The sequence below is a fragment of the Equus przewalskii genome, unplaced genomic scaffold, assembly GCF_037783145.1.
Source record: "Equus przewalskii isolate Varuska unplaced genomic scaffold, EquPr2 ChrUn-13, whole genome shotgun sequence".
Taxonomy (NCBI): Eukaryota; Metazoa; Chordata; class Mammalia; order Perissodactyla; family Equidae; genus Equus; species Equus przewalskii.
Genome location: NW_027228750.1, coordinates 4,094,360 through 4,110,798, shown reverse-complemented (window position 1 = coordinate 4,110,798; position 16,439 = coordinate 4,094,360). Strand labels below are relative to the sequence as shown.

Sequence of the window (16,439 nt, the reverse complement as noted above, 5' to 3'; positions counted from 1 at the left end):
GGTGAAGGTTAGAGACCCAGTCTTGGAGGTCATTAGCACCTAGGTGGTAGCTGATGAGCCTGGGTAATGGCACCTTGGAAGAATGTTAGAGTTGAGAGAGACTGTGAAACACTAACAGCTAAAGGGCAGGCTGAGGAAGAGAGGCCAGAAAGGAAAACGGAGCAGGAACAGAGAGGTAGAATGGGAGCCGAGAGAGAACGAGCAGCATGAGAAAAGTCAAGAGAGGATTTTCAAGATAGTCTCATATTTTCAAAATAGGACTTTAATGACAGAGTTAGTTAGCTACTACTCCACAAAAGGACTGCCCTATTTTCAAGGAATTTGCAATGTCTTACACGTGTTAAAAGATTGAGAAAATAAATTAGAACGTTATAATGCACACTCAACACTAAAACTGCCGAGCACAAAATAACTTTTAAATAGTTTGAAAGGCACTTGGGGATGTCTTCAGTGCCTCAGGCATCATTACGAACACTCATTACTGTTGTCCTGCTCAACTGTGGGAGTGCTGATGAATGGAGAGTTAACTGACCTCTGCGTAAACCAACCTTTCCTCTAAATGGGAAGGCTCGCTAGCAGCGACAGAGAAGGGGTGTCCAGATCCCGGTTCAGGCCGGGACACCAGCTGACACAATCAGAGACATGAAGCCATCAGAAATAATTAAAAACCTTTAATCCTTCCAGTTCCCTCCACCCCCATGTATATGCAAGACTTGTCACCAAGAGGGAAGTTCAGAGAGCAGATCAAGCTCCCATCCAAGTATCCTAATGTACTCCAAATGATGGTGACATCTGTACACATGTGTTTCAAGGCCTCTCAGTAGCCATCCAAGGCTTAGATCTGAGTTCATAATAGTCTGACCTACACTTAAAATGATACATTTAATAGAGCCAAAAGAAGCAGATTTATAAACTTGTTTCTAAGGCTGAGCCTTCCCTAAGAGAGAGCCTCTTATCTAAAGGAGGGATCCTAACTGATGTTCTAGGCTTGGGGGCTAAATGGATTGATTGTGTGTCTTCCCTGGGCTCTGATTATAAGGTCACTCCATGCTAGTGAGTTAGCAAGCTGTCAATTCTGTTACGGTCATGGTCAAAGACAACAAGTAAACTTGAGTAGAGGCGTTAGGGGCATTTTCTCCCCAGACTGCCAGATACCACACTGCCATGACCGCTGATGGTCCGGCAAAGAACAAGAGCTGTTTCATGACAATCAAGACAGTCAACATGGGAATAATTCCCCCCACTTGTCTTTGCTGAGTGGAATTGCAGGATTTAGAAAGGCATTTGCTGAACTGCACATCTCCTGATAAGAAGGGAGTGGGAAAAGAGAGGTTGGAAAAGGGAAAGGAGCTGGCTGGGCGTGGGCCAAGGCTGCCTGCTGCCACCTTGTGCTGTCTGTAAGGTAGTGGGTAGCTGTGATTTTGTTTTCAACAAAATCATTTGGAGTTGGGGCTATTCATCATCATCATCACTGTCATCATTATCTTCTTCATCAGAATTATCATCATCATCATCATTGTCATCATCATCGTCATCATCTTCATCTTCATTGTCATCATCTTCAGTGTTTATCTTCCCTGAAAGCACGTCCTCAATCCAGTCTTCCAGCTCCTCAGCTGTGGGCAGGTCATCATCATCTGGAATCTCCATCCAGACACTGTCAGCCTGCAATGAGGGACAGAATGAGCTAACGAATGAATTCATGAAGGAGGAGCCAGACCAGAGGGTGCTGAGTAGCTGTGCTGAGTGGGCCCCAGGTTACTTACAGTTAATAGGAATGTGTGCACATTGTTAAAAGGAAATCCCTACCTGCAGAATGGTATGTAGAGTAGCCTGTTTGTGCAGTATAAAAGAAAATGTATATTTCATTGTGTATGTGTGTGTATATGTATATACACATATTCCATTGTGAGTGTGTGTGTGTGTGTGTGTATGTATGTATATATAGCCAGTTAACAATGTTCTTTTACCCTGTTGGTAGATGTTGAATCACCTGGAGGATTCTACATTTATTTTGTAAACTACTTCTTAAATTTATAACAACAATAATAATTAATAATAATAATAATAATAGTGATTTTTAAAGTTTTTTCAAGTTAAAACATTTTAAAACAGAACAGTAGGATATAAGGTAAAAAAGCAAAAGTATTTCCCACTGCCCTGACCCATCTCTAGTCCCATTCCCTGAGGGAGCCATTGGTGGTAGTTTCATGGCTATCCTACCAGAAACTTCATATATATATTTCCACACAATGGTGATTGCCTGCATGGGCTTCCGGGTCACAGTTGCCCCATCACCTGTGCAATGGCAACTCCAGGTGTGGGTTCCCTTGTGTAAAGAGACTTTCTTGTTGGGCTTTGGGGTAAAATAACAGGAGTGTTTAATTGGGTGAAAAGTTCCAAATAGTCAATGAACCAGGTTGGGGTGGCCCCATAAGCAAGGAAATATACCCATGGAAGAAAGCCATGGAACCATAGGTTGGACTTGGCTCAGAGACTAGGATTGGGCCACACTGGCATGTTTCCTGAGCTCGGGCAGGATGAAGGGTCCTGCTCATTTCCCGAGGGGCTGGCTGCCTCAATCTCACAGTGTGGGTTGCATGGCAGCAAACAGGGCAGGCTGAGGGTGCCTGAGAAAGCTTTCATGGGGTGTACTCACATCTGTCACATTCACCACCCCAATCTGTGGCTTGAATAGGTCAATCTTGAAAGTCTTTTCCCAATAGGCAACAAGCTGTAGCAACAAAAATTAAAATGAGACAGCAGGCAGAAGGCACTCCCTGTTAAAGCCACTTTTTGTGGCTGGACCCACCTGCCATCCCATCAGAGTAATTAGGTCACCATTGGTTAAAGGTTTCCAAAACAGCTGTGGACACTGAACAAATTGAAGACTTGGCCCCAGCCCTCAAACACTTTAAATAAGCATTAAAAAAAAAAAAAAAGATGTCATAACACTAACTATGAAAACAGGTGCTATGAAAGCTTCTCCAGCTGTAAGGAAGAATATTACAGAGATGGTTCAAAGTTGATTCCCAAATTACTTGTGGCTCTTTTATAGTTTATGTGTGGTGAAAGAGCCATTTCCCTCTACCTCTCCTTCAACGTCCAATTTAAAAATCCCTTACCTTGCACCACTCTGCTACATGAGACGGCTGGGAAAGCAGCGATGTGCCATACACTGGCATACAAGGAAGAAGACGGCTTCTTCACTCAGCCAGGCTTGGGCTCCCTGTGGACTAATCTCTGACTTGGGAAGGACTAAAGGAGTAAGGGGCCACAGGGCTAAGAAAATGGAGATGTTCAGTGGTAGAAATTCTCCCAAGCAAATATATGGCCTGATGGAGACTGGGGATAGTCAGGAACCTGGAAATCAGAACAGTCTCCTTTGCAAAAACCAAGGCAATCATATAGAACAGGTCAGGAGAATTGCAGACCATCTGCAAGCTTGCATAACAAAACAGTCCAGATAAATCAGAAATATAACCAGACAGAGGCTAACTAAACACTACTGTATATAGGGTCTTAAGGCCAAACTTTGTTATTGTTACCCAGAATTACGACATTGGCCTCAGGGGTCATGGAAATCTCTGACTTTGATTCACTCACCCTGCATGTAGGATTGGGTTTCAGGACCCTCGAGTTCACTAAAACCCCTCAATTTTGTCTATTGAATCATGGTATGATCAGTAGTGACCTATGCAACAAATGATAATTCCTGGAAGAAGATAGAGTTATCATTTATAACCTAATGATAACTCAACTTGTACTGATTACCAGCAGTTAGCTCAATCTAAAGTCTACTGACTAATAGACAAAGCCTTGATGTCACATAGACCCGAGTGGGAATATCACATCCACCACTTACTAACTTTAAACTCTCCAGCTGCCATTCTTTTCACCTGTAAGACAGGGGTTATAATAGAACCTGCTTCATAGGGTTGTTGAGAGGATTAGATGGGACGATGCATGTAAAGAACTTCCTACAGTTCCAGGCATGCAGTAGAGTATATTAGCTGCATTCATTATCATTACCACTGGGCCCGGGTATTGTACAAATTCTGTTTATTCTCTTGAATACTAAGCACAATCAAGGCTTTCTGGCCATTGGTCACTGACACTAGCAAGAGTTTGGACTTTGAGGTTCTTGCACATTCAACATGTGCTAGATACTATGCCAGGACCTGGGAGAACGCGATGAACAAGACAGAGTCTCTGCCCTCCAAGAGGTTGCTCCTTCTCTCCATGAAGTTCTTAACTCTACACAAAATGTTCATGTCTGGTTTTTATCACTTAGTAACTCAGGTTGCCTCAGAATGGTGGTCCTTACCCAGAACATGAAAGAGGTTCTAGCCAGTGTAGTAGTGGGATGAGGAGCAGCTATGGAGCTGCTGGCAGAAGAATTTCACCCAGCTCACTTGAGTGGGCCCCTCAGAGGGGTTCCTGGTCTCCAGGGAGTGAGGACGATAAGTCTAACCATGTCAGTGTCGGCACCAGGCCTGAAATTCAGTGTTGCCCCTGTGGCCGAGATCTCCTACACTGGATGGGGGTAGCCACTGTGTTTCTGCAAGTGCACATCCTCCTTCATGCTTCAGGATCTCACGCCAAACCTAAACATGAGACTGTGAAGGTGACCAAGGATGGTGCCCTGGTCCAAGCCACTCACCAAAGGAAAGTCATCCGGGTCAATCCATACGATGCTCAGGTCAGGGTTGTCGGTATTGTCCCGGGCAACCTGTTTCAGGATCTCCAGGAACTCGTAGCCATCTGAAGTAGGATGCAAGAAGGTTGAGTAACCCTGGCACATACACAGCTTCTAACGTGGAGAGCAGAGTGTGGTTTTTCCATGAGGGTTTCTTAGGCCATTTGGTGCATACCCTCAATTACGGGATTATTCTACAAAACGAGTCAGATGAGAACTCCAGCTACAAAGCAGCATATTCAAAGGAAACAATAAAAAATTTGAATAAAGAAAAATTCAAAGTTCATAGGAAGTGGCTGGTTCTTAACTGAAAGCCAAGCTCCATTTACTAGTCTGCATGTGAAAACTGGGCAGCCTTGAGTCAGAAGGCGCAATCCCAGAACAGAGGGACTCCTGTCTGGTTCTCAGAGCTCTGTGCCATCTCTTGAAATTTCTCAATCATCTCAGAGTTCTGTGGACCAAGAACATTGAAGCTTGGACCCTTAGTTTTCTACAACCTGGAATTCCTAAAATCTTCAAACTGAGTGAGCTTCTGATTTACAGTTGGTTTCATAGCTTTGAGATGGTTAATGGGGTTTCCCTCCCTCCCTCCTCATTTCCTCGTTTGCTCTGCCCTCCCCCTATTCAGTCAGCAGCATTCATTGCCCCCAGGGGAGGGATGATTCATGAGAAAAGCAGAGACAAGCCTTGCGAGCTTCAAGAGCATTTTTTTTAGCTTTAAAAGCCTAAGCCTTTAAGGACTAGGAGAATAAAATTTATGCCATAAACAAGAATTTTGAAAGAATGTTTAGTAAGAGACAGCATACCCCAAAGCCTCAGCATCCCCACCCCACTCCCCACCAGAAACAAAGAGTTTAGATTCTGAAGAGTCTCTGAGAATAAGCTCTGTGCCTGTGTGTGTGTTTGTGTACGCGTGCGTGTGCACGAATGCAAGCCTATGTGTCCACACACAAAAACTCCCCAGCTTCAGAGAATCCCAGAGCATGGGGGACCCATGCCTCATTTCAGAATGAAGCTCAGGAAAATGGAAAGACTCCAGAATCTCCTGGAAAACCCCCAGGGCAGGATCACTAGGGCGGAAAAATTGTCAGGAGGTCCCGCCGAGTTCTCTGTGGTTCTGAGGACCACGGACGCCGCTGAGAGGGCAGGCAGATCTGAAGAAGTCCTGCAGCTGGGATGGGGAGACCAATGGCGACCTGCTTGGAACAAGGGCTAGAGGCCAGACAGAATGACAGACTTCTCTGCAGATGCCAGAGTGGATAGGTGACAATGATGATGACCTTGACCAGATGTGCACTCCATCGTCTATGCCCAGGAAACCACAAGACAATGGACCCCTAGGGATGGTGGAGTAAGAGTGCGGGGTCCATTAATTGTCAGACCCAGTTTCTACCATCCAGTGGTAAAATTTCAGTTCAGCTCTAGAAAATAAAGTTATATTTCTTGCATAGCTGAATTTGTGGCCTGAATTGTTTACCTTCCATACAAGCAACTCACCGACTGCTTAGGAATTCAGTATGGCTACTGCCCTTTCTTTGTAGAGTGGGGAGGGTGGGCCCAGCCAATGTGAGCCTCTTTCTGTGGCCTCTGTTTAGCAAGCCCCTCCTCTCTTCAGGCACTCAAGCCTCTGTTCAGCTATTTGAAGCCTCTTAGCAAAGGTTTTTCTCTGCACTTCCTCATCTCTAATCCATTCCAGACAAATGCATACTATTAGCAGTGCTTTGAGTGGGTGTACTCGCTTTAAATGTTGCTAACTCAGAAGATTCACACGCGGCCCCCTCAGGCCTTGTTACCAGGAAAGCCCAGCTATTGCTAGTGGAGAAGAGGGTCTTCAGGCCCTGCAGCCCCTTCCTGCAGAGATGCAGTCCGCTGGGTGATTTTTCCATCTATGCTTTGAATTATATCACAAATTAGACTGTATCACAGACACCTGAGATCAACAGGGCCATGTGCTTTAGAGTTGTGGGGTTGAGTTGGGGTAGAGTTGGGCTTGGGCAATACTACTCCTGCTGCCTGTAGGTGTGACTCAGAAGTTCAAGGCCCTCCAGAGTGCCCTCGGCTGCTGCTATCTGGACACTATGGATGCCCCTCCTCTGGGCATGTTGCCGTGTCACGGGATAGGGAACTATGGTGCCACCTGGGTTATCTGGGGGTTTATGTATCATCCTAGACACACCACAAGGGGGAATTCTTCCAAAACTCCTTCAGTGACTACTTTGAGCAGCTGAGAAGAAAGGGATATGATAAATGAGGAGAGGTTGCCAGTACTCTGGAAGATGAGAATCAAATTTAAAAGCGACTTTGACAAATCACAAATTCACAAAGAGGATGAAATTCAGTAACACTGACCCAAATTCAAGTAGAAAGTAAACTTGAGGTGCAAAAGACCCGCTCACCCAAAGGGTAGGGAGGAACTGTCCCAGCCGGGGTGTTGTAGAGGGATAAGATCTGCCATCAGAACCACAAGTCGAACACATGAGACAGCCCCGTTGCTTTCTGACGGGATTCATAACAAGAAAAGTACGTACAGGAATCTTTTCTAGTCTACATTCTAGAGCAAGTTTAGAGATAAAGAGAATAAGACTGAGGAATAAAAATTGGGTTCTGTAAGAAAAATCAAACAGACTGGAGTTTTTACATATACAAGAGAAGTCAAAATTGTGGCTTAATGCCTATTTTTAAGAATACAAAAGGTTTTTTTGTTTATGGAAGAACAAGGAAAGCTCAAAACATGCACAGAATAAATTAATAGATGAGGTTAACGTTAAAGCCAGAGAAGCTTCATCGAGATTCAAGGACAGATTTTGACTCTCAGGATGATGAATTCTGTGATGGGCATAATCCTTCTGTGTCCCTGGATCTTTTCAAGAACAGAACAGAGCCGGTTCTTCAGGGAGGCAGCCCAGCATGATGCCTAAATACACAGAAACTGGGGCCAAAGGACCTTGGTCCAAATCCTGGTTCTGCTGTTTAGAGTGTGACTTAGGAAGAGTTATTTAAAGTCTTGGCTTCTCATCTGTAAAGTGGGGATGATGGTAACAACAGTGCCTACCTCATAGAATGGCTGTGAGTTAAATGGTTAGTATTTCTAAAGCACTGAGATGGTACTTGATACACAGTAAGGTTTACCCATTATTCTTCCTAGATGATCTGACGTTATTCTGCCTGAAAACCAGGAACCTGGCCATTCGTCTGTTCATTCCATGCATATGTATCAAGTGCAATGATCTGGCACAAGGGGTGGGTTAGATACAATCTTGGCTCCATGTGGTAAAGAAGACATGCTCGCAGGAAGTTACGCCAGGAGATAGTATGTCACGGGCTGGCTCCTTCTGGCCCGTTACTGATTTAGTGGCTGAAGGTTTCAGGAGTGGCTGTGCCAACTGGTGTGACACTGAGAAGAACCTGCCTCAATGTATCGGTTAGAGCAAGGTTTAATTCCCTTGTTTGAAAGTCATTGAGCTAACTTGAATATTCCTCACAAGCCCCATCTGTTCTCCCCACTTTATTCCCCAGCCTTGAAGCAGACCTGTTGGAATGGATTCTCATTCATCTGGGAAAGCTGAATTAAGGCAGCTACACTGGTCTTGCATGTATGCAGTTGCTAAAATTGTAAGTTACAAGTTCCATTTCCTCTTAGGGAGAGCTTCTGTTTCTTTTTAAAACTGGCAGGTGTTCTGGAAAAGGGACTCATGCACTGTGGACCCTCCTTCTTTGACCAGGAAGGCAGGTGTAGGAAGCCACAGTTCACTTTTGTAATTCAGCGTTAAGCACAAGACTAGTCCACATCTGGAATTGCATGAATGAAGGAATGAATGAGTTTGAAATGAACATTTCCTTTATCAGCGATGCACTGAGCTTAAAGGCATCTTAAGATTGGGGCCATGTATCTTTCAGAAGGAATAGCCCATAATTAGTTAAAGAAAAATGAAGAAATATTGTTCAGAGATTTGTAGGCTGGCAGTTATTAGCCATAGAAACTAGAGGACTATTCTCCGTGGTTATTAGAGAAGCCCATTCCCAAAGCCAGAAGAGAATCCCAAACATTCCAAATATCCAGGCAGGTGAAAAGCCCCACCTAGAACATTTGTCCATCTTTTCTCTTGAATATTTCCAGAGCTGAGACCCTGTGACCTTCCTAAGGCTCACTACAGAGTTGATAATCCTGACAGCCAACAGTCTTTTTTTTGCATCTAGCTGAAATCTCCTTTTTCATAAGAAGTCCGTTTGCCAACTTCTTCCTTTATGGACATGGACATTGTTCTTTACATGCAGGAAGTCTGTAATCATGTCCCCAACCTTTATTTTATGAGTACTTATTCAGCAGTTACTGGGTACTGAGTATTTTCGCGTTTAATCTTTACATCTAGTCCTGATGGAGGTGAGGGAGATTTTATCATCTCCATCTTAAAGAGGATGGAATTGAGACACAGGAAAAGTAGGTGACCTGTCCAGCATCACATGCCAACAAGTGGAAGAGCCAGGATTCTAACTCAGGCCTCTGTAGAGCTATTTCTCCAACCCCTTTTCCTTCTGAGGTCTCGGCACTCCTACCAAAGCTGCTGCCATCTTCCTTCCTCAAGTTAGTGCTTGAGAGGCCCCAGCCATGCGTGAAAGCTTCAACATGAGTGAAGCAAGGCCCGGGACACCAGGAGACAGGTGGGTGCAGCCTGGCGCTGGGGGGCCGAACTGCCTTCTCCTGGAGCAGTTGAGGCGTCCCTTCCTTTCCTTCCAACCATGCTGCTGAGCCACATCCTCCCCACCGCCACAACCTGTTTGGTTGGTTCACCCAGCGATGTCCCTGAGTGCGACTGGAGTCTCAGAGATCAACCTAAATAAAGAAGAGGGACCTGGCACTGTGAGAACTGGGACTCCTTCCCTCCACAGGGCTTGGACCCTGAGATCCCATGACCTGGGGCTGAGGGCTCATGCTGAGCCAGGTTTCCCACGGAAAGCAAGAGGCCTCTGGGAATCCCATCGCTGTGGGAGGGGAAGCCGGTGATTATGCTCTCCTCCTTCCTATGCAGGGAGGGCCTGGTGGGAATGAGGCTGCACCAAGCCCTGGGGGACCAGTTCCAGGCTGGTCGCAGCCAGTTCAGGAGCCAGGGCTCTGTCTGGCAGAGACTTGTGGGTCTCAGACCAAGCAACGGCCCAGGGGGAACAGGCCCACGGCACGTAGCCTACCCTGCCCAGGCCCCGGCCTTGTGACCCGGCTCCTCAGGGAGCTGGCCGTGCTCATTCCATAAAGACACTGAAAGGACCCTCCCTGATGCCGGACCACATGGAGTTATGGGACGCAGGGTCCCGCTCCTAGACAAAGGCCCAGGCTTGGGGAGCCGGGCTGTTAGTGTGGGGTCCTGCAGGCGACACAGGTAAGTAGGTGGGGCGGGCATCACACAACTTGGAAGCTTTCTGGAGAGGGCCCGAGTCTGGCCACAGGTCACTTAACCTCTCTTGAGACTTCCGTTTCCTGGCCTGAAAATGCCGAGAACAGCGCCACATTACCTCAGGGGCTTGGTGATAATACTGATGCTATGGTTAGCACAAGAGGCACCTGCAGAAGAGACAGGAGGATTTTCTCTTTCTTTCTCCCCCCTTCCACTACCCCATTTTATTCACTTTAAGTTTTTTCATGGCTCTCATCCTTTGTTGTGGGAAGGATTCATTTGTCATCAAGCAGATATATTCTGAGTGCCCGCAACATATCAGGCCCAGGGCCAGGTGCTGGGACACAAAGGTGTGCAAGGCAGGTGACTGCCCTCAGGTCCCCTCTCAGAAAGGCCTGGTCTGTCCTCAGGCCACAGCCCATTCAGCGAACGGGGAATTCTTGAAGGACTGCATCATGACATTTGAACTTGGGCCCTTTGGGGAGCCTCAGAACAGACAAGTTTGGGAGCTCCGCCTGACACGGCAGAGTGGCCCAGCCACCTGTAAGAGTGATGCACCTTTCTCAGTGAGGCACTGAGCATCCGCTTAGAACAGGGGGACGTTGTGTGGGCCCCACAGTCCCGAGATGGCACCCAAGACACTGAGCACCCTGCCACTCCTGACCACAGCCCTCCTTCTCTGCCCTGTCTTCTCCTAGCCCTTGGGCCCAGAATTGGTGAAAAAGTCAAACTACACAGCTTTGTGATGGAGAGGAGCACAAGGCGGTGGTTACAGAGCCCAGGCTTGGGGCCGACAGCCACCGTTTATGAGCCACGTGACCTGGGGACATTATTCAACTTCTCCACACCTTTGTTTCCTTACATCAGGAAGATGATAGTGACAGTACCTACCAAATAGGGTTGTTGTGAAGATTAAACGTGTTGATATTTGTTAAGTGCCTGGAACAACGTTTAGCACTGAAGAACCAAATGTTAAATGTGATAACCCAAATTTAAATTTGGAAGCTCAAATAAGCAGTTAGGGTTCTTACTTGAGACAATTGGACTCAAAAAACACTTCAGGGGAACCCGAGGCAGTTCCACACGCGCAGCCAGCAGCCTGTCCTCGCATTTCCAGCTGGTTAGTGCTGATATTCCCGGTGCCCTTTGAGGATACCCATCCAGCACGCGCTCATGTAGAAAGGCCCCTTCGCGAACCTTTCATCAAGTGTTATAAAGAAGATGTCAGCCTGATGCAGACACATCTGGGGGCGACAGGGGAGAGTCGTTCATTTTCAAAGCTGTCAAACCGCAGCTCCAGCGGCATTCCGAGCGCAGGGACCCAAGAGGAGGCTGGAGGAGGAAGACAAGCAGCACCCAGGACATGGGCAAGAGCTGAGAGCCGGAAATGTCCTTCCCGGCCAGGCCTGCCTGTGGGCAGCCGCATGAGAGCTTGCTGCAGAAGAGACCTAGGGATTCAGCTCCAGGGCGAAGACAGCAGACGCTGTCTGCCAGCCTTGAATGCGAGCTCCAGGCTGGGAATATCAGAACCGCCAGGAGAAGAGTCCTTGGAGGACTCCAGTCACACAGAGACATTTGTTGTTGTTGCTGCGTGTAACCTTAGATTCCAAATCTGGGAACATCAGTGGACAGGAGGGAGGAAGTTTGACTTTTCTTCATTAACTGGGCTCTCAAGCTTCCTGGGGGTTCAATTCTCTTCTCACCTCCATCTTCCTTTCTCCTGCTTTTTCTGCCCCACCCCCGTTACACTGCAGCAGCAGTGTGCACACTCAGAGCCTGCAGCTGGCTGGGACAGCCTGGGAGAATGGTGTGGTTGGGTGGATGGTGCCCAGTGGAGCCATTGAGAAATCTAGGCTCGTGTGTCTGCTGCACCTCTAACCATATGATCTCGAGCACCCAGAACTTCTTTGGGTCTTCAAATGTTGGAGGTGGAGCGGGTGATGGAGGACAGCAGAGAGGAAGGAGGGCAGCCTGAACAATCACTCAGATGTCGTCAGGGGTAGTAACTCAGAGGGCGGACAAGTCCGCAGCAGAGCCTTGTGGTTAGGGCGTGGGCTGGGAAGCCAGACAGTCCTCAGCTTCATTCTAGCTCCACTGCTTCCCAGCGAGTCAACCTCTCTCGGCCTCAGCTTTCTCAGTTGTAAAATGGGACTAAAACTAGTCCCTCCCACACGGGGTTGTTATGTCACATAATCATACAATGTCATCATCATCATCTTCTTCATCATAATCATGGTGAATTCAGAGGTCAAGCAAGCCTGCTAAAACTGGAATCTTGGCTTAGGTAACTCCTGGTGAGTTAATTGGGCAAGTCAATTGACCTCTAAGACTCGCTTTTCTCATCTGACCCTGGGATGATGATAATCATGCAAATATCGCAGAGTGGTTTTAGGGACCCAATGAGATCATCTCCATAGAGCACAGTTCCTCAAGACTGTTAGCTCTCTGAGGAGAGCTGTATTATTTTCCTGGACCTTCTTCTGTAGGCAAGTGGGTAGGGGTTTGGTTGGGGCAATAGGCCATGTAGATAGAGCTTGTTGGCAAGAGCAAAGGCATGCATATGAGGAACGGCTGTCTGGGCAGGAATGGAATTCCTGGTCCTGCAGCCAGGCCCCTCCGCCCCAGGTTACACATCAGTGACCTGCGGGTAATGACTGACTAGCTGCAGAGTCAGGGACTTTCACAGAAATGCCTTTCCCTTTCCCAGCCCTGAGCAGGCCAGGCCCTCCCTGGCTGAGGAAAGATGCTCTGAGCTCCTCCTCCCCACCCCCCATCCCCCAGCGCATTTCTCCCAGCTTCCCAGTAACAAGCCCCAGCTTGGGCTCCTTTGGGGAAAGGCCCAGCCTGGAGCCCAGGGATATTTGCGAAGGGAGGAGGTGGAAGTAGTTTCAGGAGCTTGATTCATGACAGCAGCAATCTCGGTCAAACAGGTTCCTACAACTCTCGGAGGCCTCTTTGTTCCATTGTTCCAGAGAGCCAGACAGGCCTCCCCACAATCCTGGAAGGGGGCAAGTGGGGCGGGAAGGAAGCCCCCTGGAGTCTGGCCAGCAGGCTGCTGCTGATGGCAATTTCATCTCTGTCACACAGCACCGGGGATCTGATTCTGTTTGCCTACAGCTTGTAAACCTTCAGCAACGGGCTTTCTTTGATATTTTCTTCTCCAAGGGCAGAGAGGGGTGGCCAAAATCTGTGGAAAGAAGCTGGAACTACACTAGCATACTTTTTTGGATAAGTACTAGATATCCTTGAAGAGTTTTTCCAACTCTTCAAGTCGATGATGGGAAAACCGGGATATCAGTGGACATTCAGAAATTTTAATAAAAAAAGGGGAGAAGGAAACAGATAATTTGGAACATAAATTTGGTTTTGATGCAATGGAATATTATTTGGCCCTAAAAAGGAGTGAAGTACTGATACATCCTACATAACGGGTGAACCTTGGGAACATTAGGCTAAGTGAAAGACGCCAGGCACATAAGGCCACACATTACATGATTCCATTTATGTGAAATGTCCAGAATAGGCAAATCCACTGAGACAGGAAGTAGGTTAGTGATTGCCAGGGGCTGGGGGAGAGGGAAATGTGACTGCTAACAGGTATGGGATTTTCTTTTGAGGTGATGAAAATGTTCTAGAATTAGATAGTGGTGATATTTGCATTACTTCGTGAATATACTAAAAGCCACTGAATTGCACCCTTTAAAAAGAGTGAATATGTGGTATGATGTGTGGATTATATCTCAATTTAAAAAATTCTATGGGGGCTGGCCCAGTGGTGTAGCACTTAAATTCGCATGCTCTGCTTCAGTGGCCCAGGGTTCGCAGGTTCGGATCCCAGGCACAGACCTGCACACTGCTCATCAAGCTATGCTGTGGTGGTGTCCCACATACAAAATAGAGGAAGATTGGTGAAGATGTTAGCTCAGCAGCAATCTTCCTCAAGCAAAAGGAGAGAATTGGCAATGGATGTTAGCTCAGGGCGAATCTTCCTCACCAAAGGGAAAAAAAAGTAAGATAAAAACATTTAGGCTTCAGTCTGGAAGACTCTGTGGAGGCTGACAGTGCATTATAAAAACAAATGCTGGTCTGATAGTGAAGAGTTGGGGCTCAGTCTTGACCAGTCATCTGCATATCTAACCATCTGCCCAACAGGTATTATTGAGTACCTACTATGTGTCAAGGCATGTGCAAGAAGCACGGCTATGTTGAAAGACAATCTGTCCCTTCTTCATGGCCTACCACTACCTCATTGTGCCCTCTTGGGCAGTTCATTTAACTTCTCCAAGCCTCTGTTTCCTTGTCTGTCCCTATGAATATACAAGAGGCTGAAATCCCTGGAAAATACCATGTAGTTCTACATTAGCTGGAGCAGTGGTTCCCAAACCCAGTGGTGCATCAGAACTGCCACAGCCTCATGAATGACAGGTTCCTGAAGGTGTCGTTTCAGTCAGCCCCAGGTTGTGTTGGCACTCATGGTTCTCTGCACAATCAGGTTTGGGAACCCCTGCACAGGCACCTCATAGCCCAAGGCCTGGCTGCTTAGCCATCCTAAACGAAGTTGCCTGCCTTTTCTGGTTGCATTCTAGATTGTTCCATGTCTCCCAAAACACGCTTCAGAATCTCCACGTACACTTTCTCTTCGGGGTCCTTTTATCTCACAGAGCACTGACAAAGGGACCCAGCATTTTACCACCTGCAAAACTAACTTTTCCTGCACTTCACTCTCTACTGATGTTCAAAAGAGTGAAACCAGGAAAATGTTGTCCAAGTTCCAAAAGAAAAACGTCGTTACTCGCCCATTTATGGGGTCATTTTGCACTCTAGAAAAAAGCTGCCTATTTTGCCCAGTTCTCATTATTTGGGGGAATATTATCTATTACATTTACGAAGCACAGAAAATATTTTACAAACCAAACGGTACATTTATTATTATTTTAACGTAGGATTGTTTTTTATATAGATGATCACAAAATTGGTAAAGAAACTTTTAATGTGAACAGAAGTTCACACATGCACACACACACACCCCACACAGCCTGTCAGGCTACGATGTTTCAGTACCCTCCTCAGTGCTCACTGCTTCTTCCCAGCTGGGCAGCTCAGCAGAACGAGGTTCTGATGTATGCACACCTCTTCTCCCAGCTACGTGCATAAGTGAAAATGGATGCGTGCCTCACAGGCAACCACCAGGGGGTGCCCAATACTGTGCCGTTCATTTAGGGAAGAGGGAGGGTGGGGGCCGACAAAGGTGAGAAGTCAGTTCTTACTTAAGGTGAAAAAGAACAGATTCAGGGTTTCCTACCTGGGTCACTCCTCTCTGCAAAGGCCACAATGTGGATCCCATTTAAATCATCCTCCTGTGGGAGAAAAGAATCAAAGGTTACACTCCCAAGTGGGAGCATGTCAGGGACAGGCTCAGAGGCTGGCATGGAAATGGGTGGCTGGGAGGGGGTGGAGGGGGAGTGAAGGGGGACACCGGGGCACAGGGGGGCCGAGCAGGGTGCACGTTGAGGAAGGGAATACTGACGAGCAGCTGGGAGGCATGCGTGGAGTTTGATAAATGGGTTTGCAAGACAAGAAAACACCAACTGCACACAAGACATTAGCACTGAATGGGCCTCACTCCCGTGGTCTGGCGGGTCCAGGAGAGCAGCAGTAAAAGGCAAAATGAGGAAGAATGTGAGTCTGGCTCGTCAGGAGCTCTGAGGGCAACAAGCACTGAACGCAGCTCAGTGAATGCGGATGTCAGTCTGTGCTTCAAGAATTCATCCCCAGCAAATATAATCAGCCATGTACCAGATTATGGAAACTTCTGAATGTTGTTGACAGATCCTGAAACTGTCCCCAAACAGGCAGCAGGTCGGACTCTTTGAGGCAAATTAGGATGTGGGTCTGTTTTGTTCACAAAGGAATCATAGACACTTGTGCTTCTCTGTTAAGACATCTCTTATTGAAGAAACAGAACCTGTGAGGTCGGGGTGGGGCACCTTGTTGACTGTGACCTCCAGGCTGTTTCCTTGGGGTCCTTTCTGCTCTGGAACCAAAGCTTGCTGAAGCAGAATATGTGTGTGGGAGGCTACAGGGAAAGTCCGGAATTTAGGGCGAGAGAAGGTTGAGGGTGTGACGGTGAAAAGTGGGTATGGCCGTGGAGACTGGGACGAGGCAAAAAAATCTAGGGAGAGTATCTCACATCCACGGGCAAGCAAGTAGCATTCCATGTTTCTACATCCTGAACAGAAAGGCCCATATGCCTGTGTCTCCTGTGCATTGATTATTCCCGCAGAAGGAAGAGCGAGAGCTTGGAGGGGCCTCTGTATAAGAAATGCTATCCTCAGGAGACTTGGAGAGAAAGA

The 16,439-nt window shown here is 47.2% G+C and overlaps 1 protein-coding gene across 3 annotated transcripts in view; it reads right to left on the bottom strand.

Moving 5' to 3' along the window:
* Positions 1 to 241: 241 nt before the first annotated feature.
* Positions 242 to 16,439, bottom strand: part of CASQ2 (calsequestrin 2) — a 62,617-nt gene continuing 46,419 nt past the window's right edge. For all 3 annotated transcript variants that reach the window (XM_008515131.2, XM_070607870.1, XM_070607869.1), the window contains 4 exons: positions 15,389 to 15,443; positions 4,664 to 4,764; positions 2,660 to 2,734; positions 242 to 1,665 (listed from right to left, as the gene is read on the bottom strand). In XM_008515131.2, the coding sequence (XP_008513353.2) occupies positions 1,453 to 1,665; positions 2,660 to 2,734; positions 4,664 to 4,764; positions 15,389 to 15,443 (444 nt within the window). In that variant the 3' untranslated portion in view covers positions 242 to 1,452. The remainder of the gene's footprint in view (positions 1,666 to 2,659; positions 2,735 to 4,663; positions 4,765 to 15,388; positions 15,444 to 16,439) is intronic.